The sequence below is a fragment of the Lissotriton helveticus genome, chromosome 1_1 (genome assembly GCF_964261635.1).
Source record: "Lissotriton helveticus chromosome 1_1, aLisHel1.1, whole genome shotgun sequence".
Lineage (NCBI taxonomy): Eukaryota > Metazoa > Chordata > Amphibia > Caudata > Salamandridae > Lissotriton > Lissotriton helveticus.
In genome coordinates, this window is record NC_136057.1 from 1,429,703,736 (window position 1) to 1,429,720,823 (window position 17,088).

The following is a 17,088-nucleotide window of genomic DNA, read 5'->3' on the forward strand; positions in this document are numbered from 1 at the left end:
AAAAATGGAGGAGGTAGGCAAAAATGTGGTCATAGGACCACCCTATGGCTGTCAGGTCTAACACAAGTGCCCCAAGCTGAAAGTGGGGAGAGCTATCCAACCCCTTGAGATTACTCTTCCCTAAAGCAGAAAATCCTGGAGCGCTCATAAGCATTGGCGTGGTCTGACCCTGGGTGGTGTTCCACCATAAAGTCCATTCCTTGTAGAGAGATGGACCACCTCAACAGTTTGGAATTCTCTCCCCTCATGTGCATGAACCATCTGAGGGGTTCTGTGGTCTGTCTGAACCAGGAGGTGAGTCCCAAGCAGGTTTGGTCTCAACTTCTTCTGTGCCCAGACCATAGCACAATGTTCTCTTTCAATGGCACTTCTCCTCTATTCCAGTGGAAGTAACCTCCTACTAAAGAAGTCTACTAGTTGGTGTAGGTCCTCTTCATTTAGCTGTGCTATGACTGCCCCTGTGCCATGCTCTGAAGCATCCGTTTGCACAATTCATTGCTTGTAGAAATCAGGTGCCTTGAGTACAGGTGCTATACACATGGCTTCCTTGAAGGAATCAAAGGCTTTCTGAGAAGCCTCTGTCCAGATCGCCAATCTGGCTGCTTCTTAGAAGTCAGCTCAGTTAAGCAGGCATCATTGGTACCATAACTCTTAACAAATCATCTGAAGTAGCCTGTGAGGCTGAAGAAGGCTCTCACTTCTGTTTGGGTTTAGGCGGTTGCAAGGCCATTATAGTCTCAATCTTGGCCTGGAGGGGCTGCACCTTGCACCCATCTAGCAGATGTCCCAGGTACACCGTGGAACCATGCCCAATCCGACCCTTACTGAACTTGATAGTCAGGCCTGCCCGTTTCAGGACCTGAAGCACCTCATGGAGGTAATGCAGCTGTCCCTCTCAGCTAGAACTATAGAAAGCAATGTGATCTAAGTAAGCAGCACAAAAGGCCTCCATATCAGCCAGGACCCTGTTCACCAACCTTTTGAAGGTAGCCGTGGCATTTTTCAAGCCAAAGGGCATGACCCAAAGCTGGAAGTGGCCACCTGTGGTTGAAAATGCAGACCTTTCTTTGGCACCCTGAGTCATAGGTATATGCCAGTACCCTGATGTCAAATAAATGTACTGAGGAAATTGGAATCATCCAGTCTGTCAATGAGCTCATCAGCTCAGGGGATGTTGTGTGCATCATTCTTGGTGGCTGAGATGAGTCCTAGGTAGTCCTAAAGAACTGGAGTTCTGGTGGTGTGCCCGGTGGGGCAGCCTATGGCACCAGTACCACAGGGCTCAACCAGGGGCAATTAGAGGGCTCAGACACCAAGAGTGCTAACATCTTGGAGACTTCCTAATTGATGCTAGCCCTCACCAAGTCTGAAAACAAGTAGATTTGGTTCTTCACAGGTAGATTGTCTCTAATGTCAACATCATTGATTCACAGACATGTGAGTCCAGGGGAGAGTGGGACCAGTGAAGCAAACTGCCCCAGCAACTGGTAACAGTACCTACGCTCTTCTGGGGTAAGGGTGGAAGAGAGTTTGACACTCTAAAATTACCCATAGTGTTCCTGAGAACAAAGGAGGTCAGGGAGACATTCACTCTCCTCTTCCACCCCCTCTTCTGCCACGAGGAGCATGCTCACTTAGGACCTCTTGAATTGAGGCTTGAGTCGATTCACACGCAACACCCTTGGGGGGCTTCTAAGAGTCTGGAGATCCACCAAGTAGGTGGCCTCCTCCCACGTTCCTTGATTTTATATGGGCCAGTCCAGTGGTCCTGGAGAACCCTGGGCTCTACTGGTTCCATGGCCCAGAGTTCTGGCCAGGCTAAAACTCCACCAGAGTGGCCTTCTTTCATAGCAGAGCTTCATGCCTTCCTGTCTGGCCTCTAGATTTCTATTTGACTTGTTCCAGAAGTGATGCCTCTGGTTTCAGAGGGCCAGCATGTAGCTGGCCACATTCTGGGGGAGAGGGGGCCTGGGATCTTGCTCCCATCCCTTCCTGACAAGTCTCAGACTAAGTTCCCTAAAAGGGTGGGCAAAAAGGAGTTCAGATCGGCTGAACCCTACTCCTTTCTGTGGCCCCTCCCTGTAGGCAGAGAGAAGGCATGGCAAGTGGACATCCAACTTACACTCATGAGGTCAGGCAGGCCCATAAGTATGCCCTTCATTCCACAAGAACATTGGTTCTGGGGTGATAGGGTATGGTGAACTTGTAAGTCAAACCATACTCATCCCACATGAAATTCATACATGCGGACGTGAGTTTAGTGTCTTTTTCAGACAATATGTCCTTGGGGAACCCAACATGATTAGAGATCCTCATCAGAGGTCTAGCCACTACAAGTGCAATCACTGACCTTAGAGGGATGGGATCTGGGTAGCTGATTGCACGGCCCACTAAGACCAGGACAAACCTGTTGTGTAAGGCTGTCTTAGGCCCAAAGGTCCAATGACGTTGATGCACACCCTTTCAAAGGGTATGCCAATGATTGGTAATGGCGACAGGGGAGTGTTATGCTTTTTCCAAGATTTCCCCCTGCCCTGAATGGTAGAACAAGACCTGCAGAATGCATATGAGGATGAGGCTGTCTTTATTCTGGGCCAATAAAAGTGTGAGGCAAGCCTGGCGAAGGTATTGTCTTGCCCTAAATGTCCTGCTAGGGGACTGTTGCGAGCCAAACTAAATATAAAGGTCCTGTAACAATGGGGGACCACCAGTATACAGGCTGTCCCACAATCAGGAGCTTTAGTCTCACGATAATTGAGATCATTCTCCCAGTAGATTAGGTGATCCCCACAGGCTTCACCTACCACATGGACTGAGGCCTGGCTGTCACACCACACCCTCAAGAATGGGACACTCTTTCTGTGCTCTGCAGAATTGATCTCTTGTGGGCCTACCCTAAACTTGCCAGCTAGCAAGCTCAGGTAGGTCACCTAACTCAGTGATGTTTTCCCTGGTTGGCTTGAGGGCTTCCTCCTCAGGGACTGTCAACCTCCACTGTGGGGACTTAAATGGTTTGTTTCCCTCCCCCTTGCCCCTCTCTTTGGCAGCTGTCTGGGTTATTGTTCCCTGTTCTAAGGTCACTTCTCTGTCTGTCCACTAAAGCTAACTGGGACTACCCCCTCCCTGAGCTCTACACTTGCCAACAAAGGTGTCTGCCCACCAGTGGGGGGCTGTGCCATCTTGGGACATTAGGCTTCACCCGTGGAGTATCCATATTTGTAGCACTCAGTACATTATTCTTCTTAAGATCAGACTGGAACTGGTTATCACTACTCCCCATGGAATTATTTAGGGGTGTCTTGAGAACTCCTTACTTGTAAGCTGTTTTCCCTTCTCTTTCTTCCTTTGGGAACCCTGACCACCTTTGTGGAAGCCCCCAGATACCTTTCTAGACATTTGCTAGCCGAGAGGTTCACCTCCTCAGCAAGATTCCTAGGATCAGTTAGCCTACTGTCAACTAGGTGCTGGTGCACCTCAGGAAAACAGATACTGAGCATTTGCTATCTTATGATTAGATGGTATAACCCACTAAAACCAGTAACCCTGCTTCCCCTCTCCCAGACATTTAGGGGCAGATTAACTAAACACTCATGCAATGCAGCTCGAGGAGTAGAGAGCTGGAGAGAGGTATATATAAAGAAATATGTCACTCTCCACGCCTTTCCCTCATATTGGTGATGAAATTAGCTGCCTGTGCCATGTACACATGTTTGCACCATAGTACAAGGTTGTCTATTTGACTCCAGCATATGTTTTGTACTGAAGGATAGTTTTCCAGTGCAAAATACTATGTTCAGACTAACTTTAAACCTTTTCCAACTTTATAAGTGTGCTTTACAATGCAGCATACATACAAAGTCAGAAAAAGAATGAGAAGTGAAAACATTTCTCCTTCATAGCGCCTATTTGAAATGGGCGCTATTTTCTCATGCTAAACCGCGTCTATTTTTTAAAGTACATAGGGTTTACCGTTAGAAATATTGGGTGGGTGCATGGGAACTCCAGGCACCCACCATGGTATGCACCCTTGGTGCCAAGAAATGCAAAGCTACGCTATGCACTGCTTTGCCCTACTTTTGAGTGTTTTCCAGCATTAAAAGTGATTAGATCTGGAAAGTAAATTAGTAAAAACAGATTTACCATCATAGTGTAAGTGCAGAAGCAGGTCATTTGGAAGTCTTTTATGTCCTTAAGACTCCTGATCAGGAAGCAAGCCAACTGGGTTGAAGTGATGCAGGTCCAGTCTTTCTAACCCAGGCAGGGGAACAGCTGACCAGCAGGTCAGCTCAGCAAAACAGTAGTCCAACAGAGAGGCATTCCAGCAGATGTGCAGTCCTTCGGCAAGAGGGCAGCACTTCTTCCAGGCAGAGTCTTCACAGGTCCAGAAGTGTACTGATGGGGTGGTGTCAAGAGGTCCAGTACTTATACCCAGTTGTGCCTTTGATGTGGGGGAGACTTCAAAGGCAAGTCTTTGAAGCACACATAAGTCCTCCCTTCCTTCCCTGTCTCCAGACTTACCACAGGGAGGAATGCAGCCCTTTGTCTGGGGACAGGACAGAGCCTATTCAGATGTAGGGCTGGGTCCAGCTCTTCTCTCCCATCCTGCCAGGATGGCCCATGGAATCAGATCTAACCTCCTATTATGTGTGGCTGTCTAGGGGGCACACAAAGCCCAGCTGTCACCTACCACAGGCATGTATCAGAGACAGGCAGCAGGCACCAAATGGCTAAAGTAAGAAATTGCCAAATTTCTAAAAGGGTCATTTTCATAATTGCAAATTAAAATTGGACTTCAACATAAGTTGTGATTTTAAATTGTGATTCCAGAAATAGAAAGCTTGAAAAGTAAATCTCTCGACAATTTGGAATTACACTTATAAAATGTAATAGTGTAAGCCAATGTTATCCTATGGGAGAGATAACCTAAGCCTTGGAGTACTGAAAACACACTTGAGAGTTTTTTAGTACAAGGACATGTAAAACTTAAAAGTAAATGTCCTTCCTTTTGAATACATTTCACCCAGCCCTGTGGGTTGTCTAGGGGTTACTTTAGGTGTGACTTAAATGTATAAGAAGGCAAGGTTTGGGCCTGGCAAGTGGTTTATCTTGCCAGGTTAAAATCATAGAGTAAACTGTACACACAGACACTGCAATGGCAGGACTGAGCCATGGTTAGAGGGCTGCTTAAGTGGGTGGCGCAATAAGTGCTGCAGGCCCACTAGCAGCGTTTAACTTAAAGGCCCTGGAAATATGTAGTGCACTTTACTAGGGAATTATAAGTAAATTAAATATTCCAATTGGGGATGAGACTGAGGGCCATATGTAGGTGGGCCAATACCGGTCGGTAACGGTAAAATTTCACCGTTACCCACCGGTATTTAGGCAATTGAGATGTAGGGAAGTATTCGGTAATTATGAATCGGTAAATACTGATTAATCATTACCGATTTCAAAATTACCAAATCGGAATTACCGATTCCTTATTTACCGGATCGGTAAATAAGAAATGGTAAAAAAGAGAAAAGAGATGTAGGAAAAATCGGTAATACCGAATTTCAAGAAATTTGGAATTTAAGAGTCGGTGATTAACACTGACTGAAAGCAGGTGGTAATCAGCTTCAGTGTATATAAGCCATCCCAAAATGCAACAGTGTGATCACTATGGCAGCTTTCTATGTGATTGCAAGGCGGCTACAGCTACAGGCAGCAGGAGTGAGGATCTGGAGACGGGAGGATCACGTTTATATACAGCGCATCACACTCTTCCAACAGACTGAGGCTGAGATCCATGAAAGGTACAGGCTACACCCCCACACCATCCTGGACTTGATAATGGACCTGCACCCACTCCTGGAGCACCCAACACCCAGGGCACACACCATACCACCACATGTGCAGGTGCTCTGTAGCCTGCACCTAATTGCATCTGGCAGTTACCAGGGAGTGACAGCTGCGATAGGCGGGGTATCTCAGAGTTGCCTGTCCCGTTTCTTCAGAAAGTTCCTGGATGCCATGATGCAGAGAATACATCACTACATTCGCTTCCCAAAACACACAGGCAGAACTGCTTAAAACCAAGACAGACTTTTACCAGATGGCACAGTTCCCCCATGTCATAGGGTGTATTGATGGCACACACATTCCAATCTGCCCACCTGCAGCCACTGAGTATATCTACAGGAACAGAAAGTCCACCCATTCCATAAATGTGCAGGTAATCTACGATGCTACCAACATAAGCACCGACATTGTGGCCAAATTTCCTGGGAGCACCCACGATTCATACATCTTCCAGAACAGTGGGATCTACACTCATCTGGCTGCGGGAGAATTTGGAGAAGGATATCTGCTAGGTAAATCACTGTGACACACCCTGATGATGAATGTGTTTTGGTGTATGTAACTAATGGCACTCTCTTTCTCACCTAGGCGATAGCGCATGTGCTGTGCGGTCATATATCCTCACTCCCTACCTAAACCCATCAACCCAGAGTGAGAGATGATACAATGTGGCACACAAATCAACACGCAACGTTGTGGAGCGCACCTTTGGACTTTTGAAAAGCAGGTTCCGCTGCATCCACAAAAGCAGAGGCGCACATCAGTACACACCCATCATCTGCTGCATAATCATTGCAACTTGTGCTATGCTGCACAACCTTGCCACAAAGAAAGGTACAGATGTTGAATTAATTGATTTTGAGAACAATGATGATGAATTTGCACAGCCAGAGTCCAACGCAGCAGGAGTGGCACCAGCAACAGATGGGAGACAAAGACAGGCAGAGATCACACACAACTATTTTTAAGTAAGTAAGGAGACATAGCCAGTTGTTGTATATAATGACAACGTTTTAATATCTGGGCACTACGCCACAACACAAACGGACAAACTTGACAGTCCAATTTGTGACATCCATAGAAGGAAGTCATGGGTTACTTCACCCAATTCAGTTCTGAAAGTGTGGGCTGCATCAGCGTCTGTGACCAGCACAACAGTGCTGGATGCCATCAGCTGACTGTCATCACTGGCTGTGGCACCAGTGCCAGCCCCATGCCATCTGCTACTCCTCCGGGTGTCTGTTGCAGGGGGGTAATGCTGCTTCGACTGGTCGTGTCCTCGCTGTCCCCAACTTCCACAGCACCAGTAGTGGCAGACTGAGTCATCAGCAGCACCTCAAGTGCAGTGGTTACCTTTACCAGCCCCCTAGAGACATCAGTGCTGCAGTGTTCCAGCCCCTCCTGCTAGGCCATGAAGCGCCTGCAGAGCAGAGAAGTGGCAGTTGCTAGGCGGTTCACTGCCCTTGTATGGTGTTCCATTTTCTGCCTCTCCTTGCACCGTGTTACCCTGTCCTCATCCATTTTGCTACACAGCAGCCTCACTGACTGGGACATGTCCCGAATGCCCGCAGCCATCTCCTTCATGCCCTCAGCCATTGAGTTAATGCCCTTCTCAATGTTCACCATATTGTTATTGAGGTGCTTCATTTGTCGCTGTGCAGACTGAATTGCCTTGCCTTGTAGGCGCTGCACCTTCACCATGTTTGCCTCCAGCCCTGCGAAGACACCATGACCCTCACCCTGTAGAGGTGGACTGCCTTCCCGAGCCCTGCGGCGGTGTCATGCACCTGTGTGGGCTCCCTCAGAGGTGGACCGCAAACCAGCATTACTGTCATCCAGTGGCGCAGTTGATGTCCCCCCATCGTGTCTTCTGAGGACGACTCCACCTCTTGGAGGGTGTCAACAGCATGCCTCCTGGGTCTAACCACTGCAAGTGGTGTTGCTGCTGGTGAGGCTAGCAGTAGTGGTGACGCTGGCAGTGGTGGCGATGCTGGCTGTGGTGGCGAGGCTGGCTGTGGTGGTGTGGTGAGCCCTGCACTTGTACTGGCCTTCTCTGTTCTGTCCTTCCAGGGTGCCCTTTCTCCCTTGTCCTGAGCAGTCCTGCGCGATGTCTCGCCTGTGGACAGAAATTGTACATTAGCTCAGTGGTCCTGCAGCCTTGCATTGCAAAATTAAATATTTATTTCTGCCACACTATCTCATTATCCTCTGCCTGCTTATCGCGGACGTGTGCCACATGCCTTGTTGTTCAGTGCGATTACTGTCATGATAGGGGTTTCACTGACTACATCTCCCATAATGCATTGCTGTCTAAACAAAATCCTGTACTGGAGTGGGATTCACACAGCCTAATTGGGGATTTGGGATAGGGAAAGGGGGGTGCACAATGCTGTGCATGCTTCTTACCTTGTTTAGTAGCAGATCTGGCAGTGCTGTCTGCATCCCCGATTCCACAGACACTTTCTGGCTCTATCGTGGACTCCACAAGCTGCTCAGATTCAGTCAAGGCAGGTGCCCTGTTCCTCCCTCCTCCTGTCTAGCTTGCTTGTTTTTTTAGATCCGCCATCTTCTTTTTGGTGATACTCCTGATGTCATACCACCGTTTCTTGAGCACTACAATGTCCCAGGTGTCACTCCTATGGCATTCACATGTGCCTGGATTCCCAGACAGATTTTTCTTTCTTCCGATTCAGCCACTTGCAGGGACTGCTTCCCAAACAGCTTGGTATGCTGTTTTACTACCTCCTCCACAAGGACCTGCAGTTCCGTTTGGCTGAATTTCAGTTTCCTTTTCCTTTCTCCTCCTTCTCGTTCTGCGTCCTGGCTGGCCATTGTGCACGTTTTGCTGGAAAAGTTCACTCAGTGGACTCTCTGTTGCTCTCCTCTGCACTCCCAGCCTCTCCAGAAGGTTCTGATTGAGTGCACCTGCCTGGGTGTGGCCACTTCCTGGTTGGGAGGGGTGGTGGCTGCACTGGATTGGCTGATTCCTCAATTGTTGTTGTTTTTTTTTTAATTTACCGATCGGTATTTACCAATTTGGTATTTACCGATTCGGTAATGTTAATTGATTTGGTATTTTCCGATTCGTAAATACCGATCGTTATTGGCGAATCGGTAACAATTTTACGTCTTTTACCAAATCGGTAATATTTACCGATTTTTTAAGTACATCGGAAATACCAATTTCTAAATACTGATTCGGTATTTAGGAATCGGTATTTCCACGTTACCTACATATGGCCCTAAATTACCATGGTAAGGGAAGAGAGCACAAGCAGTTTTGCACTGGTCAACAGTGGTAAAATGCACAAAGTCCTAAAGCCAGCAAAAACGAGGTCAGAAAATTGGAGGAGGAAGGCAAAAAGTTGTAGGGGGAGACCGCCCTAAGCCTGTCAGGTCTAACAGTTGTGATATAAAAATGGTCTGAGAATGTTTAGGCTAATTGCTTGGGTAAAGGTTTAGAGTTGCAATGAGACATAGGCAATGAATTTGTGTTAGGATAAGAGATCAGAAATGGGTAAATGGGTAACAGTAGGATAAAGGGTAGGAGAAGGGTTAATACATGATGACAATGTGACATGTGTGTGTGTTATTTGTTGTGCGTTTGATTTTCTTACCCCTAGGACTTGGCAAGAACTAAATGAACTTCAGCTATATATTAACATGTAAACTTTAGAATCTTGAGAGGATGCACTTTCTTTTTGATCTCACTCTATATATTTCCCAAAGAAATACATGTTAGCTGTAACTAATTTGTTCCAACTTTTATTCCTCTACATAGGTCGAGCCTGTCAGACAAAGCCGCTGTCTGGTTTGCTAAAGATATCTTAGGGACATTCAGAAAGCTGGCCTGGGACTGCATTCCACCTGTTGCTTACCATTGACTTTGTGCTTTGTAACTCACATTTTCTTGATTTGTATTTGCTAGCTTTATTTTTCAGCTTGAGTTTGCCCCTCCCATTGCCCAAAACTTGTTTACTGTATTCGTCCACAAACTTGCTTTCATTAAACAGGCCTTTAAATATTGTTCTTATCTTGTCACAATTGCTGTGCATTCAAAGGCAGAGGTCAAACGTTATGCTTTCTCTTCCAGGTAATGTGATGTTTATTTTTCTTTCTCTGACTCCGAAGTGGGAGAATTTATGTGACAATCCTGCTGAGTACCCGTATAAGATGAGAGGGTGTAAAATGTTTTTTTTCTAGCACATAACAAAAAAAAGAACAGCGCTGATGTTTCAGAGTATATCAGAATTATTAAAAATAAAGCACATGTTTTTTTTAAGTCTGAATTGTGGTGGAAAACAAATATCTGAATACAATCAAAACACATCAATACATTAGGTGATGACATTTGCACATATCATTTGTGTGCAGTAAAAGCGTATGCCAGTGCAAATGTAATGTTCTTTTCAACCGAGAATGTGTTGTCTGTAATTGCAGTGTGCTACCACACCATACACACGCCACATTACTCCACTTCACTTAATACCCCTCCACTCTATGCCTCACCACTCTATTCTGTGACATTTCACTTCACTCTACGCCCCTCCACTCTAAGACATTATGCGTTACGGCATGTCAATTGACTCCACAACACTACAATCTAAGCCACTCACCCCACATCGCAAAATGTCACTCCACTCTAAGCCCCTTCAATTCACACCACTTACCCCACTCAACTCTTTCCCCCACTCTGCCCCACCCACATTGCTGTAATCTACCCCACTTCAATCTACCCTACTCTAACCCAATCTACCCACTCTAATCTACCCCAATCCACTCCACTATGAACCAATCTACCAACTCCACTCTACCCCCAATCTGCCCCACTCCACTTTACCCCTTCCACTAAATTAAATTCAATCAACCTCACCCCACTCCAGTCTACCCTACTTACCACAATCTACAGAACTCCACACAGATCTACCCCACCCACTCTGCTCTAATCTACCCCTGTCTACCCCAGTCCTCTCCAATCCTCTCCAATCTACCTTAATCCACCCTGCTCCAATATACCCAACTCCATTCCAATGTACCCCACTCCACTCTACAACCTCAGTCCAATTTACCCCACTCCATTCCAATTTACCCCACTCTAAACTCCACTGCAATCTATCCAACTCATCTCCACTCTAATCGATCCCACTCCATGCCATAACACTCATCTCCACTCTACGCTCCTTCACTCCACAGCACTTACTTCACTCCACTCTACTCTCTCCAAAGTACTCCACGCCACTCCGGTCTATCACACTGCATTCCATACCAATGTGTCCCGGTCTACCCCACTACACTACAATCTACACAGTATACTCCACTCCAATCTACCCTGCCCCATTCAATCTATCCCACTCCTCTCCAATCTACCCCACTCCAATCTACCCAACCCTAAATTACACACCCCACCCCAGTCTAACCTTAACATCACTTCAATCTACCCCACTTCAATCTCCCCCACTGTAACTCAATCTACCCAGTTCACTCCAATCTACACCAATCCACTCCACTGTGACTCAATCTACCCCACTCTACTCTACCCCAATCTACCCCACTCGAATCTACACTACACCACTTCATTCTACCCCACTCCAATCAATCTAACCCAGTCAATCCCACCCATTCCAGTCTACCCCACTCCATCCCAATCTGCCCCAATCTTTTCCACTCCACCCTAATCCACCCCAATTCAATCTAACCCACTCCCCACCTCCAATCTACCCCAATCTACTCTGATCCAATCTACCCCAATCTACTCCTTTCTACCCTAATCATTCCCACTCCATGCCTCATATCTACACCACCCTATCCCAATGTACCACGTACCACTCCAATCTACTCTACTCCCTCAATCTACCATACTCCCCTCCAATCTACACCACTCCAAACTACACCATTCTACCCCACTTCATTCCATTCTACCCTACTATAATCCTCCCAATCTACCACACTCCAATCAACCCCACTGCACTCCAGTCTACTCCACTCCACTTCAATCTACCCCAATCCACCCCATGTCACTCTACCCCAATCTACCCTACTCCAGTCCAATATACGCCAATGTATCCTACGCCACTCTATGTCAATCTACCCTGATCTACCCTACTCTTATCTATCTCACTCCAATTTACCCCACTCTAATGTACCCAATCTACTCCACCCCAATCTACCCAAAGTCAATCTACCCCACTCCAAACTACCATGCTAATCTACCAAATTCCCCACTTCAATCTACCCCACTTCAATCTACCCCACTCCAATCTACTCTATTCACCCCACTCCATTCTACCCCACTCTACACCAATCTACCCCACTCCACTCTACCCCAATCTATCCCATTCTACTCTACCCCGATATGCCCCACTCCAATCTACCCCCCCACTCTAAGCCACTAACTTTTAGCCTTCATGAACAGCAGCCACACTGCTATACAGCATCACTAAAACCCATTGCCAAAGACATTAGCTTGTGCACTGGCAAGACATTTTGGCTTTGCCAATGCTTGTTTAATTGCACTATTTTTGAACGGATTTTAATTTTTTTTTACTCAAAATCATTGTCGCAACTGGAAGGATATCACAGGATGTTCTTACCATACTCTTTTACATCAAACTGTCTGGTATAGTTCTGCAGAGGTGAATCTTCAAACCGGGCTATAATTGTCCAGGTCCCGAGGCTGAAAAGGAAACATTGTGAGTATTATAGCTACCTTAACTTTTGTTTTGGATCTCAAATTCATTGTCATACATTTCCCGAATGAGAGATCTGAATTTTGTCGTGTTTATTTATTGAATTGTGTTTGCATTAATATAGTGCACCACATTCCTGACGATAAGTTGAAGCGCATTAGGGGACGTGTAACACGCTACATATACTTCAGACTGTGCTTGACGGGAAGAATGCTGGATTGTATTGCGGCCGATGTGGGAAATGTTCTTTTGTTGGGCTTGATGACCAGAGTTGCACCTCTAACATATCATCTGTCATTGTGTTTAAGTCTGTATTGCATTATAGCAGAGTGAGGGATAGAAAGCATGATCACTGTGTTGTTATAGTGGCCTGTTGGATTTATAATGACAGAGAACATCCTGTGAAGGAAGCGTTTTAGTGCTGTGCATGATAAGTAGCCGATTTAGTGCATGTGTCATTAAGAGATGTCAGTCACAATAGTAGGGCTAGTGAGTGACTTTATGTATGCCTACTCTGATGAGATCAAGTGCAGAGATAGGTCACAATATAATGCTGTATTGGGGTATGCACTGGAAGCCCCGCCCACTGTCCGCCCATATTTGTCATTGGCTTGTGTGATTGCCATTCGTAGATGCTGGCTTCTGATTCCTACATAGGCTTGTTAGTCCCTCCTTGGTACCGCCTTGTCTTCATTTGTTACCACCCCTAACGACTGGACTTTTTACTTGGCTCGTTTCATGGTCTTCGTTATCTAATGGGTGAGCACTATTTTCTTTAATGCGCCTGCCCGAGGCCACCCTGTGGCCATCAGGAGGGCGGGCCCTTAGTCGCGGAGGGCTGCCCCCGTCCCGAAATATGGTCAGCCACTCCTCCCCAGGGCAGGCCTTGCTCTGTGGGACGTGGGCGGGTCGGTGACGCGCGTCCGGGGCGGCAGGCAGGGAGAGGGGGGTACATCTCTCCCTCTCGCCATTTCTCAGGCCTCTTTGCCGCTCCGGACGTTGCGCGCTCCACGTCGGGGACACTCTTTTCCCTCGCCTCTGGTCCCCGTCCAGAGGTCGGTCTTGCTTTGAGGTGATGGGTTTTCCGGCGTTCGGCTGTTTGTTTCTCCGGTGGTGAGTTGGGGTGATTTGGTTTTGGGTCGCGTTCCCAAGGAGAGGCCTTTGCTGGCAAGTTTCTTTGTCCGGGGGCATGTGGGGTCGCTTGTGCAGGCTCGGGCGGGTAACTCCCCCCCCCCCCTCGTCTGTCTCCCTCATCGTCCCTCGGTGTCTCCTTTAACGTCTCCGCTTGGATGGTGGTTCGCCCACAGCGTCTCATCTTTCTGCACGCACATTCTAGGCGCTTGTTTGCTCTCTCCTAGTGCGTCCTTGCCTCGGAGTGTGCTGGAAAAAAATGCAAGGCGTCGAGTCAGGTTGTTTCCAGATTGTGCACAGTGTGTTTGGGAGGGTGAACAGAGGACAAACACGCGCGCATGTACCGTGGGATGGATTGTTCTCCGTGCAGGACGCCATGAAGCATGGCGCCCATCCCTGGGCCTCCGTGAGCAAAGATGTGTTTGTATCGTTTGTGTGCTAAGTTTTCAATTGCACTTTCTTCCTACCCTCGGGGGCCAGCTGTCCTGACATTGTTTGCTAAGAATTGAAGGCTCTAGTATGAATTCAGCTGACTATTGTTGGTGATGTAGGTCAGTCGTTGTGGCTCGTGTTTGTGGAGATGCTTGTCTTGCTCATAGTGGCCTTAGAGCCCGCACATTTTGAGCACTGATTGACTTCATTGTCTGCCTCGTTTGCCACTCACTTGTTTCCTTCATGTTCATTGTTTGTGTGGCTTTGCCTTCCTTCGAGTGCATGTGCCTCCCCTGAAGCATGGCCTCGTGCTTGTGTCTTTCCACTGCTTTCATTTTGGGGTTTCCCAGTTGCGGCCTCGTTTTGTGCTGATGACATGGGCTGTGGCTCCAGACAGGGCCGGGTTGGTCCGGTTTGCCGTGTTTTTCGGTGAGGCGAGGGAGCAGCCCTTGGCAGCGTTTGCTGGGCGGCATAGCTTGTTAAGCGTTTGGGGACCGTGTCGCATCGGCGCGGATGAAGCCCCTTCCCCTCCCCGACCGCCTTTGTGGTTGTTTGATGGATGTATCGCTGAGGGGCGGAGAGATTGCGTTGAGGTCTTGTTTGGTAGCATGCTGACGCCGGATGGACAGGCGAGTGGCTGCTGGTCCGAGTCGGTGAGCATGGGCGGCGTGCGTGATGAAGATGCCTTCTAAGTTTGTGAAGTTTGCTGGCACCACTTCGAGGGGTTTTCTTTCATCTTGGGGAGGAATTGTACGGAACGTCCAACTTTCACTTTCGTCTTCTGTGGGGGTGTACAGCGAGTGTTGAGTGCATGCGGAGTAGAGGGGTGAGGTACAGCTTCCTAGAGGGCTCATGAGGGTTAATATCTTACGTTGTCGTGAGGCCTATGTCGCGGGGTGCCCGCTGTTATCGTGGGGAAATTGTTTTGTTCCCTTTGTTCAGCTTTTATTGTTTCGCGCCTTTTGGTTTGGGTGTGGCCTGATGCCACAGAGGTCTGAGCATCTTTGCATTATTTAAGGGTCGCTGCTTTTGATGGAGCGCGCTGATGCCGCGATGAAAGCCTGAGCAGTTTGCTTTTGCTTCGGCTTTTGGTTTGGGGCTGGCCTGATGTCGCGGGGAAAGTCTGGGCATTTTGCATTGTATAAGGGTCACTGCTTTTGTGTGAGTGCGCTGATAGCGTGATGGAAGGCGCAGCAGTTTCCTGCCTGCTTCGATCACAGATGGCGAGTGGTTGGTGTGCCGATGCCTTGTAGAAGGCATGAGCAGCTTTCGCCTTGTAGCACGGCCCCTTCCTCCTAATGGGGTGTGCAACGATGCCTCGAAGAGATCCTTGGCATCCTGGGGGGTCACAGCGACGTAGGTTCCGTCGGACCGAGTGAGGGAGCGGTGCTAGTTTGGCGATGGTTCCTCCAATGGTGGTGCTCAGCGACTGGGCATGGATCGGGACCGGGTTGCCCCCGTGAATGCCAGAGATGGGGGGCTCGTGATCGGGGATCGGCGTGATTGGTGCGTGCGGACAGTTCACTACAGTTGATTGTTCAGGAGTCCGAGTGTCGCGGAGAGTACCAGCCAGGGAAGGTTCATTTGCATGTGGTATTGCATATTGGCCTGTGGGTGCTGGGGTTTTTTGTTTCGAGCTGCTTTCAAAGGCCCTCCTTTCCCTTGTTCACATCCGGCTCGAAGGACTTTCTGGGTTGCTGCTTTTCGGGCGCTTTTCTGCGAATCCGCTCTTTGGCCAATTTTCAAGTTGCTTCCCGCAGTTCATGGAGCGGCTTTCGGCCCTCGCACCCATGGTCAATCCCTCCCCCCCGCCCCCCTGTTTTCTTTGGCCTTCTCGCAAGGCTAGAGGTTTGTCTTATCTAAGACATATGCCCCGACACGGGGTGGGGGGGGGACTATTCGGAGGGGCACATGTGTCTTTGGTGAAGGTTCATTCTAGGCCCCGGCCATATACGTGGCAGCAAGCATTTCTGGTACACCTCATAACAAAGTCCGTTGTAGCAACTCTGGGTAAGGCGATTCTAGTACGCCCACCACCAAGTACGTTGTGAAAGGGCTGTTGAACTGCAGCCTCGCTTTATTAATGGGAACGCAGCACGCGCTCATGGCTAAATGCATTTATGAGGGCATTTCAATGATAATATTCGCAATCATGGTAAATATATCTTCCTCTTCTCCTGTTCAAATAACATAAGCTGTAGCTGAAGCTCTACATGGGCTAATGCGCTCAATGCCACTGTAACACTAGTTTACATGAAGTGTCATCTGTAACACGCTGCTACACACCCTGAGCCCCTTTTCCTTATGCTCTCATACATGGGATTCGTCAGACTTGCACTTTAGCAGCAGCAGTCATAACTGTAGCAGAACAATCCTCCTCCCCACATCTCATCTATTATGGGGTAAGCTTAATAAAGTCATTCATTACTGATGAGGAACTAGACTACTATGCACCAAGTTCCAGTTGCGAACGACTGCTTTCCTAATCCCTTTCCTCACAACATTATACTTATGTTGGGTAAGACCGGTTCGCTAAATAACTTTCCCTGGTTATTGTTCCCATGTACCTGTGTTAAGGACAGGCTATTTATAAAATAGGCACAATACCAGGTTGAATGCGGGTTGACGGCGCTACTGATGTTCGGATTGGGAGGGTCAGCCGTGACTGTGCTAATCCTTATACCTGTTACTTCTCCAAAGTCTCACCTCATAACGGTGGTGCCTCGCTTTTCAAGCTTCCAGGAACTTGTGCGAGAGCACAAGCTCTAAATGTCACCAGTATTCATTTGGTAGGATGCGCCGTCATGAATTTTATCGAAATTCATTGTCTCCTGAACGCCAACTTGTCCTGTTTAGGAGCATGGCATAGTGGGAATTTGACGTGTGTGCGCAATATCATGTCCCACTGGTATCTTGCTGTAAGTTGTCCAACCATTATAACATAATATCAGCCATTTGGGTAACAAATGACATGTCCACGATCAAAATATCCAAGATA

General features: G+C 47.9%; 1 protein-coding gene across 1 annotated transcript in view; it reads right to left on the bottom strand.

Annotated features, from left to right (window-relative positions):
• Positions 1-17,088, bottom strand: part of LOC144764166 (A.superbus venom factor 1-like) — a 1,132,054-nt gene that overhangs the window by 1,005,712 nt on the left and 109,254 nt on the right. Inside the window, exon 5 of the mRNA XM_078650288.1 lies at positions 12,432-12,514. Within this exon, the coding sequence (XP_078506414.1) occupies positions 12,432-12,514 (83 nt within the window). The remainder of the gene's footprint in view (positions 1-12,431; positions 12,515-17,088) is intronic.